The sequence below is a fragment of the Typha angustifolia genome, chromosome 13 (genome assembly GCF_048772165.1).
Source record: "Typha angustifolia cultivar Huaian chromosome 13, ASM4877216v1, whole genome shotgun sequence".
Taxonomy (NCBI): Eukaryota; Viridiplantae; Streptophyta; class Magnoliopsida; order Poales; family Typhaceae; genus Typha; species Typha angustifolia.
This window is the reverse complement of record NC_133251.1, coordinates 2750077-2760296: the sequence shown is the minus strand read 5'-3', so window position 1 is coordinate 2760296 and position 10220 is coordinate 2750077. Positions and strand designations below refer to the sequence as shown.

The 10220-nt window shown below is 36.5% G+C and overlaps 2 protein-coding genes and 2 non-coding genes across 4 annotated transcripts; all 4 read right to left on the bottom strand.

Moving 5' to 3' along the window:
- Window positions 1–117: 117 nt before the first annotated feature.
- LOC140773623 (heat shock factor-binding protein-like) lies at window positions 118–4333 on the bottom strand. The gene is made up of 6 exons (XM_073116274.1): window positions 4193–4333; window positions 3301–3354; window positions 2592–2615; window positions 2470–2512; window positions 523–672; window positions 118–368 (listed from the first exon to the last, which is right to left on the bottom strand). The coding sequence occupies exons 1-5, from the start codon at window positions 4220–4222 to the stop codon at window positions 545–547; spliced, it is 279 nt and encodes a 92-aa protein (XP_072972375.1). The 5' UTR covers window positions 4223–4333; the 3' UTR covers window positions 118–368; window positions 523–544.
- Window positions 3299–8087, bottom strand: LOC140773621 (calcium sensing receptor, chloroplastic). Its single transcript, XM_073116273.1, has 7 exons — window positions 7738–8087; window positions 6865–7110; window positions 6122–6314; window positions 5317–5458; window positions 5104–5235; window positions 4193–4984; window positions 3299–3354 (listed from the first exon to the last, which is right to left on the bottom strand). Exons 1-6 carry the CDS (start codon window positions 7960–7962, stop codon window positions 4726–4728), a joined length of 1197 nt encoding a protein of 398 aa, XP_072972374.1. The 5' UTR covers window positions 7963–8087; the 3' UTR covers window positions 3299–3354; window positions 4193–4725.
- A 1442-nt stretch (window positions 8088–9529) lies between these two features.
- On the bottom strand, window positions 9530–9655 carry LOC140775237 (small nucleolar RNA SNORD14). Its single transcript, XR_012106724.1, has one exon. It is a non-coding gene; the product is annotated as a small nucleolar RNA SNORD14 (small nucleolar RNA).
- A 120-nt stretch (window positions 9656–9775) lies between these two features.
- LOC140775198 (small nucleolar RNA SNORD14) lies at window positions 9776–9902 on the bottom strand. The gene has a single exon (XR_012106689.1). It is a non-coding gene; the product is annotated as a small nucleolar RNA SNORD14 (small nucleolar RNA).
- Between the last annotated feature and the right edge of the window lie 318 nt (window positions 9903–10220).

The window sequence follows — 10220 nt, the reverse complement described above, 5'->3', positions numbered from 1 at the left end:
GGCAAGTTCAAATAGTACAAAAAAACAACTCAATGGACAATTGGAAGATCAGCGTTAGAGAAACCAGCTATGAGAAAAACAGTAACATAAGTGCAACATATCTGCTCTGATCAGGCATTTGATCAACTCTCCCACAAGGTGCGCAGCACCTAGTTATAACAGCTTTTAACATAATAACCTCAGAAAATTCAGCAATACGTACTTTCAAGAATTTAAAACAGCACTATTTTCAAACTGCAGTATCAGAGAGATTCAAAAGTTTGGATTAATAAAGGACCTAAAATATAGTGAAAGTTAAACATTCATCAAAAAGGTAAGATGACTTTCAATTTCCAAGTTTTTGTTGTCCAAATGTTCCCAGGAAGTACCTGTTAAAAAGACATGCCATCAGAAGAGAATAACAATCCTAGAGATAGGAGGGAACATATGGTTCTAGTATGTCATCGTCTCAAAACATCAATAGAGGACGACCATATCCACTCTGGCTATTTACAAGACATGCACTTCGCATTTCCAACTCACCTATTATTTGTGTGCCATGAATTTATACAGATTCCTCAGCAGGCGTGGCTTCTTCAGACTTTGGTTTGGCTGGGAGTTCTGTACCCATTTCGGCTTTAAGGTCATTGATACTATGCTCTAGTTCATCAATTTTGGTCCCCATTTCATCTAGTGAAGTGCAGTTAAGAAGCACATACAAATTTGCATAGAAAAAAGATGAAAGTGAAGTGGTAATCTACAAATCAAGGGTTCACAAAAACAGAACAATAAGATCTGGAAAATTATTCCAAAACCACAAATACCTTAATCTCAAGAGACAAACTATGTAGAAAAATAGGGTATGAGGAAAGTACTTTGTGCTTGCTACCACTTGGAGAATCCCTTTGGATAACTGTTTTCAGGGTGTCAGTCACAAAATCTATGCATGCACTCACTAGTTCAAAAGAAGAATTTTCAGAACTAAGAAACCAAAGTCCCAGCACAGTTGCCGTGAGTTTAGCCATTGGACTTGGTGGTTATAGGTTTGAAGCGATGTAGCATCAGATATGCAGAGGTCCTCATGTCTAAGAGGAAAAGACAGTCTTAAAAAATTAAATATGCACTAGCACAAGGGGAAATCAAGGTTTTGGTATTGATTGGACCATATAAGGACGGCATAAAGCAGTTTCAACTTTCAACAAGAACCAGTTCAAAGTCCGGTGTTTAATGAGATTGATCAAAACTCATTAAATAGGCATACTTGCTAAAAATATTGTTATTTAATTTCTTGACCTTTTATATGGTTCTTTTTAAATTTTAGCTTCTTTAGATTTCTAGCTACACTTTTTTGTTACCTTTCAGACTGCAGTCTTCCAAGCCATGTGAAGGTAAATAACTGAAGCATCTAGTTCCTTATAGATGTGCAACCTGAGGTCTATAAGTTCAAGAAAAAACGTTTACATAAATGTCAAGTGTATAAAGGTTGGAATTTCACGAATATGGCAGAAACATTATCCTTCTACATGCAACAACAAACCACTAGTCTCGATTAAACTCCTTACAGAAACAAAATTAAGATTAAAGGATTTCATCTTGTAAATGACACCTATTTCTGAAATGATCCATATCTCGTAACTAACTTACTATAACTAATGAAGTTACACATTTAACAATAGAAAATAAAGGAATATAGTATTAAGTATAGTATTATCTCATTCCATTATATATCTTATATATCTATCCTAATTCTTGATAGATGCCAAAGCGAATCACTGCCTGAACTGAGGGAATCCTATATCTCCTTTCATTATAATTCTAGACCTCTTTTCATTATAATATAGTATGTGCGGGATGGTTCATTCATGAATCATCAAATAAAAAAATTCTATGAAATCATAACATAAAAGTAGGAATATCTGAGCATTTTGTGGAAGTCGTATAAAGGCAACCTTAATAGACCAAAATATTGAAACCAAGTCAAAACACTATTTCAGATCTCCAGTATATTATTACACCTAGATATGCATGCATATTTTATATGTTAAAACTTGTGAGCACAGATATGCATAAATATATCTTGCATATTACTACAGAATAATTTTGGGTAAACACAAACACCAAATATTGGTTCAAGGGATCGGGGAAAAAATTTTCCATAAGGAATCTATTTTCTGTAAACACTAAAGTTGAGCAGTGACAACTCAGAAGAACGTTAAATGAAAACCAAATATAAGAACAGGAAAAATATATGTATTCAAAAAATTTACCTATCTGATAACTCTACTAAACTAGCTAGAAAATCATCTAATACACCCAGTAGCTCAATTTTGTTCAGACTTACTTTTTGATTTTTAAGTGTTGCAAACACATCAGACATTTCTGACACATTCAAATTTTAAGCATAATTACTTCTATTTGTGCATTCACAAAAAAATTAAGAATTTAAAATAGTAAGTGCACGGTGCTACAAGAGATTAAACAAAAGGATATTTTTTGAAACAATGCTCTCTGACATAGCTTGGAACCTTGTTTGCTGCAAAATTAATTCCAGTAAAAAAAACTACAAGCAGATTCCAAATAAATTTATTGTAAAATAGATGCTAGAAACTCACCATCTGCACAAGAAGATTTTGTACCTGAAAAGGCAAAGAAAGTTTAATAAACAGTTATTTATTCTCACTAAGAACTTTCAAGTAAGTTTAGAGTGTTTTACATAGTTGCCACTAAAGAGTAGACACTTATCAATATCACCGATTGCCACTACATTTGTTCAAAATACTATGGACTCTTCCAAAACATTCCACTGTAGTTAGGTTTAAAGGAATATTAATGGAATACTCCTAAAGATGGATATTAAATCTAACATATATCTAAATGAGCGAAGTAACCTTTTTTTAAGATTAAAAGTTTAGAATTTTAATATATAATCCATGGATCTCGATAGCATTAGATAATCTACTACTCATTTCAAATGATTATGAAAATGGCCATTTTCACCATTCCGGTTTAAGTTTTCACAGCATTACTTAGATTAGGCTGAAAGAATGACATTTTTCAAAAAGTTCCAATTCAATTGAAATTGTGATATTTTGAGGAATAAAGTGGCAATTATCATATTCAAAAAGTTTAGAATGGCGATTATGTAAATCCCACAAGTTTGTGGTATATATAATGTAGAAAGTTTCATAACACGGCGTTGACAGAATATTATATGCTAGAACAGACTGTACACTATCAGAATACGAAACCAGACTTGAAAGTAAATTCCAATCATTTCGCTGTCATTTCTTATAGCATGAATGTGAAAGTAACTGAGCTCACAAAGGCTGTCATATCTGCAGCACTCTGCATTGAACCTTCTGCCTCTTGTTCACCCTAAAGTCAGTTAACATACAAAGCAAACGGTCATAAGAAAGAAAAGAAAAGAAAAACAGGAGGAAAAAGAAACTATTCAAACTATCACTTCAGGAGAATGGTTTAGATCTAGTAAAACTGAGTATCCAAGCCGAAGAAAGCAATATGATGGAGGACGAAAATTCACATGAAATAAGTTACTAATAGGATATTACTAGACAAGAAAGTTGCCGTATGGCATAATTTGCATAGAGCAAAGTTAAATATGATAAGGGAAAACCACTAACTTGATTTCTTCAAATCATAACCGATCTTCGAGCATGTTCCTCAAACCACTCCTCATGGTAATTGCCATAAAGAAGCCACTCAGGCACTAACGAAACTACTGCTATTATCATATGAGTAGTATGTAATTATTCCATCTTGGATCTCTAGTCCTGGTGGATTCTGCATAAGCACAAGAAGCTCCATTTCTGGCTAAGAACAATGACCAATAATAGTAATACTTAGCAACATCTAACCTTGTAATCTAATATCTAAACTCGCGTGGGCATTGTGACTGTACCAAACCGGTGTTCCTCCTCGATAACCAAAATTTCGATTGTATCTTCTTGCCTGGGTGGACGACAGGACAGAAGAAACCGATCTTCGCATCATAATTGACTACGGATCTATTTCTTTTCATTAAAAATTTATTGCTCGCATTGCAATTGCAACGTTGGTGAAGACTCAAAACAAGCAAAGTAACACCGCGATTCTCGACCAAGATGAATAGCCATTCAGAACCGCAATTCTTAAACGATCCAAGAAACGGGAAATGGAGGGAGAAAACAATTTAGGGTTTGGCAAGCGGACTAACCTTGACGGAGCCAGCGTTGGTGGTTGCCATGGCGAGAGCGACGAAACCCTAGATCCGCAGTTAAGAGGAGGAGCGCTCGACTCCGCTGCTCCGAACGTGAGAGGAAGAGAAGGGGAAGAGCGTGCCCAACTTTTCTGGTAATAAGTACTGGAGCGGGAATGGGAGCTCGTCCGGTTCAAAAATAATCAAAGCCTCTATAGCTTTATCTACCTATTTCAAAATTCGAATTTTAAAAGTTTGAATTCTAAGAGGACATAAAAGACAGCAAGACCGCTTGTAAAGAAAAAGAGAGCATTGTCAAATTAGCTCAAATTTTAAAATGTTGGAAGAGGAGAAGTATAAATAGTCGAAACAAGGAAATATTTACAATGGGTTATTCACATACTAGAATGGAGTTGATGGGTGATCAAAATGACATGTTTAGGTATAATATACATACATCAATACATTTAAAATATCAAAAGTTCAGGAAAGGATTACAAACAAAATGGACCACATTGCTTGCTTTAACTGAGCTAACACTCAAGAGACATTCAACTATCAGCACTTCCTGGAAGGAGCTTTCGAGTCGATTGGAGAACAGTCGAACTGGCAGTGCCAAAGCGAGCAGCGGCTGCAGGAATGACTCGCGAAGGAGATAGAAGCTCAGCAATTGCAATGTTATATGAGTCCATTCCCAAACGGCTCTGCGACCATCCTTTTCCTCCCGAGAACCCGTCGGTCATGGTCCAAGAGTTCTTAAAGCCAAGACTTGTGAGTACCCTTGCAACAATTTTTGCGGTATCGCAATACCTGCAGTGTAATTAGATAATGATTTTCTAATCATTTGTTGAGGAACAAATCGAAGATATTCTGAGTTAACAACATAAATTATTAAGAAAGTAAAGCTCTGAGATAATGAAGGAACGTACGAGTCCATTATTATGATGTTGGAGCTTTTGTTTACTTTCTTGAGGTACGAAATCTTCAATGCAACTATTTCTGCCTCTACTTTCTTTGTGTTCCTGACCAAGCTTTTGATCTTGCTTGGAAGTTCTTCCAAACTATGGGCAGAGAAGAGCTATCAATCTTATAATGTTTCTAAATGAATTAAGGTAACCTGCCATATAAGGAGAAAATCTTACGGCACTGAGATCAGCTTGTTCTTTGCATTGGCAGGAAGTCGAGGTACTCCAGCCTTATTTTTATCCTTCTCTGAGCGAATGTCAATAATGAGATAGTTTTGCGTTGAAATCAGGTCTAAAGACTGAGCAGGGCTGAGATTGCCTAGCAAATAAACAGTTAATAAAGTCAATATTAAACAAATTGTAAGCAAAGGATATGTGCTGGTACAGTACATAATTGCTACCAAAGCTTTAATAGATGGAATATTCATTTCTGTTCAGTTAAAACATTAACTAAATTTTCTCAAAACATGTAACCAAAGATAATGAGTCCAAAAAACAAAAACAAAAATCTAGCACTCCATGGCAGAGGAATAGTCAAATGGAAAAAAAAAATAGTTTTACCATAATATGAAGCAAGCCAGAATGACTTGTAGCCGATGAGATTTGTTCCTTTTGAGTTTTGAGTACCATTTTAATAGTTCGTATGCATTTTTAGAATTATCTGATGTAAGGAAAAAATTTCTAAGACATACGGTTAACAGTTTACTTCAAAAAGAATCAGCACTTGCCATCTCTAGAGACAAGTTTAGAACTTCACAGGATCAATTTTACATTTGCATTTAGTTAGTCTCCAAACTATGAAAGAAATTATTAGTCCTTCAAGACAGCAATCATTATCATAACATTCTAATCATTGTTGCAGCATGTTGGTCTGCATGAAATCTTACAAGCCTTTAGTGACTTCAAAGCACATTCATCCTATAAATCTGTAACAGTAAAACCAGCTGTGTAAAAATAGTTGTACTTAGACTATGAAATGTACCTTTATAACCGCGAAGGTTGAAAGAAAGTGCAGACCAAATTGGTGGAAGGAGAAGATATCCAAGAAATAATGCTCCAGCTGACACTATAAGTACGGATGGATCTGAAGATGAAATTGTTTCTACTGTCGCTGACGCTATGGGCTTCGCACCTTCTATAACCTTTGTTGTCTGTTGTGCTGCATCCGCAACGGTCTACTAAGAGAAATTTTATCAGCCTTCAGAGTTTAGACACTTTCTTTTTTATTAAGTTTGAGATTAAGGGAGATTCATATAGTCCACTAGAAATTGCATTATGTTGAAGGTTTTGAATGACTTTGTGGAAGTCCAAATTATAGCAAAAAAATATCAACACACTTTCCACCCCCTAGTGAAGTGTTCTGGATCAATGCCCTAAGGGCTTAAAGGACAAAACAGAGGGCATAGGGATAATTCAGGAAGCCACCAGTGGTGATATGGGAGCTCGAATGTAATCAAGGCAGTTCAACTTTCTCTTAGATGATTGTGATCAGGTTGCGTATAACCACAACTTAAATGTCGACCATGTGCTACCTAGTATATTTTGATCAAGTTCTTCCAATTAGATTGCGGTCCAACAATTTCTATATCATCACCAAGAAAACTAGGCACCAAAAATAAGATAATTGAAAGCATCAAGGCATAAAAAACTGTAATGAGATAAAAGATAAGCTCGCTTGTATGACAACAAAAATTATGACACCAAGTAAGGCCAAAAAACAATAACCTTAGCTGCATATAGAACAGGGCCTGTATCAACTCCTGCATTCTGAAGGGCTTCTGTGGCCTGCTTGGAAGCATCCGAAACAACTGGGGAAGCAATCTTTAGCACCTCCTCGCCAGCAGTGCGCAAGACTGGAAGCGCCACATCAATTCCCGGCTTCAGCGCATCACTCAAAGCCTTAAATATGTTCAGGGAGGAATCCAAAACTCGGGAACTCACATCCTCAACCTGATCAATTGTGCTTTCCACCTGACAATAGAACAAATACACTATAAGTAAACTAAAGAAGGCAATAATTTCTTCATTAAGCAAACTTATGAGATATGAGAAGAAGCTGTTAAATGAGTAACGATGATCAGCAATGAAGAGAGAAAGATCAATGAATTTGTCAGGATTCTTTCAAGAAATTAAAGATGAATTAAACATGGATATTGTTTAATAAATTTATGGCAACAAGCTATATACGATATAGGAGTCAAATTGCGAAGCAAAATCCAAATCCTTATACTCATCGGTCCAAAAATGAGACAATTCGTACGACAAACGAATTTCTGACAGAATTTGTCAAAATAGGCAAAGGAGACGAATAATTTTTAACGAATAGAAGTTGAATTAAACATGGTTTTTTCAACAAGTTCGTAAATTCATGGGAATGAAACCGTGTACAACATAAAATTGACTCCGTACAATGCGAAACCCAAATGGGTATAGACGTATAGTGGAATTCCCACAAACATGTTGAACGCAAAAAGAACAAAAAAAAATGAAGAAATGGATCTCAAAGTCCAGAATACCTTCTTCAAACGATCTCGTGATAGAAATTTGTCGAATGAGGGGCAAAGATTAGCAATCCAGAGAGAGAGAGAGAGAACTTGCCTTTGTGAGCGAGGAGATGATCTCCTCCTTGGAGAAGGCGAATGCCTTCGCCTCGCAATAGGAGCTGGGCGTGGATAAGAGCGCGACGAGAGATAGCACCGGCGCGGTTGGCGATAGCAGAAGAGGAGGCGGAGGTGTAGGAGACCGCTCGGGTTGGGATTTGGTAGTGGGTTTGCGCGATGGAGGCGGTCTGGTCACCGCCGCAGCTCGGAATGCCATCGCCATCTCCAAATTCCTTCTTGCTGCCCCTCACCACTACCCTCCTCCTCCCTCGCCTTTGGTCTTTGAGCTCACCACACACACTACTGTCGCTGACACTGCCAACTACTGGCTGAGGAAACTGTGGGGGAGATGAGAGATGAGGATTCGCAATCTCGTTGGTGGAAGTATTTTATTGTTTTCATAATTTCTGTGGTTCTCAATTTCTTAGATACATTTGTCTTCTATCTACCTTCTCCCTTCTTCTTTTTTCTTTCTGCAATTATATATATATATATATATATATTCAAATCTAGCAGTAGAAATTGATTATTAATCAATAATTATCTTAGTCACTATTTCAGTTAGGGTGAATTGAGACGTTTAAATCTAAATTCACTGATAGAGTTATTTATATGCAGCCACCATTAGATAAACATGTTGCTACCATAACAACTCCTATACTTCTCATCATCATGGTTGGCCCTAGTTCTGTTAGAGTTTACGGTCGCTTTTCTTTTCCTCCCATTTAACAGTTTTTTTCCTCACTGTTGATCCTCCCTTTTTGTTCTCCTACCTTATTTTTTTTAAAACTATTCTATGTTAGTGAGTTGAATCAGCCTTTACAACAAATTTGAAGAAACTAGATATTTATGAGATTTATGGGTTCAAAACCATGTACGAGCCAATTATGCCGAGCTCTAAATGACTTAAGATAGCTCAAAAATCTTCTGAATCGACCATGAGCAAAGATACGAGCAAAATCGAGAGCTCAACTCATGCTTGACTCCTATAAACTTAATTCTGACTCAATTTCCAGCTCACTCATGCTTAGTTTCCTTTTCCTTTTCATGCTATTTACTCACTTTTATTCCCATTGCATTATTATATAAATGACGACGAAACTCTCTACTGTTACGAGTCAGGATTGAGAAATTGACTTCTTCTTTTCAAGTATACATTTTTCCTTTTTCTTTCTTCCAAATCCAACATGACAACAATAAATGAGAAAGGTTGACGTTATATCTACGACTAGAGATTTAAGGTGACTCAGCCCAATTCAGATTCTCAAGAGAATCCGTATGAACTAGATTCTTCAACTACTATTTCAAGCATTATCATTACACTAACATACAAAATCGGATCTAGAATTTTATTCTCCCTTGTGAGAAGTCTCTCTACATCGACTCCAAGAGGCTCCTCTCCTTGGCTAGGAATAGAAAGGATCTTCCCTCCTCGCAGAGGGCCCCTTCCCCTCCCTTCTTCCAGAATCCTACATCAGTGACAGAAACTTCTAGACAACAATCTTGCAGGGCTGATTTTTTTGTCGATTTTTTTTATTTTTATCAAACTTAATGTCATTTTTTACTTATTATAAGTTTATTTTACCTAAGTGTCATTATTATATTTGAATAGTTAAAATTTAGAGTTAAATTCTGTATTTATGTCTAAAATTATTTTTACTTTCTTAAATTCATTTCACATCATTCGCAAAACAATCGCATACCTAAAATATTTTGAAACAGAGAAAATTATAGTTTTATTTTCTTATAAATTAAGTAGATAATTATAAGGAACAGCAAATTGGATTAATGGTCTCAGACATCCAAGGAAGGAAGAAAAGAGCAGCATAAGCTCTCGAGCCCGGCGAGGCGAAAGCTCTCAGGCGGCCACTGCGAATGTTCTGAGAAACAAGCCTTCAATTTTGTCATCATCGCCATTAATCGTCGATCAAAATCCAATCAATAATAATAATAATAATAATAATAAAGCCACAAAAATCCCCAAATCTAAAAACAAACAAAAAATTTGACACAAGAGAAATAAAGAACGGGCGAATAGTTTCAGACATCCAAGGAAGGATTGGAGCAGCATAAGCTCTCAAGCCCGGCTAAGGCGAAAGCTCTTAGGCGGCCACTGCGAATGTTCTTTGAGAAACAAGCCTTATCTCAGATTCATCATCAACTACATCAAAACTCCCCATAAGTTAACACCAAAACAAAAACAAGCGAACTAAATCGAAGTAAAAGAACGCAGATCGAGCAGAAGTAGGATGATTCCAGCCGCCGTAGCCGAGGAGAAGCCATAGGGTTTGGGAGTTTGATCGGCTGGGGGGGGGTGTTTATATAGGCAACTGTAATGAGACTTTCTAGGCCATCGCTAAGACGGCTTTGTTTTAGAATTTTTGCACTTTAAAATTAGGGTTTAGGATTAAGTGGCTCACTTTGGACGGGCCCGGAACCAGCCCAATACTATTCGGCACCCATGGGGTTCGAAGATTTTTA

Excerpts from the sequence above, each read along its gene's own strand:
- LOC140773621 (XM_073116273.1), bottom strand. The coding sequence starts at position 7,962 with ATGGCGATGGCATTCCGAGCTGCGGCGGTGACCAGACCGCCTCCATCG. Across the intron at positions 7,111-7,737 it reads TCATCTCCTCGCTCACAAAG|GTGGAAAGCACAATTGATCA; the intron begins GCAAGTTCTCTC and ends TTCTATTGTCAG. Across the intron at positions 5,236-5,316 it reads AACAAGCTGATCTCAGTGCC|TTTGGAAGAACTTCCAAGCA; the intron begins GTAAGATTTTCT and ends CTCTGCCCATAG.
- LOC140773623 (XM_073116274.1), bottom strand. The coding sequence starts at position 4,222 with ATGGCAACCACCAACGCTGGCTCCGTCAAG. Across the intron at positions 2,616-3,300 it reads CTGCAGATATGACAGCCTTT|GTACAAAATCTTCTTGTGCA; the intron begins GTGAGCTCAGTT and ends TTGCCTTTTCAG. Across the intron at positions 673-2,469 it reads AGAGAGCATTGTTTCAAAAA|TAGATGAAATGGGGACCAAA; the intron begins ATATCCTTTTGT and ends ACTGCACTTCAC.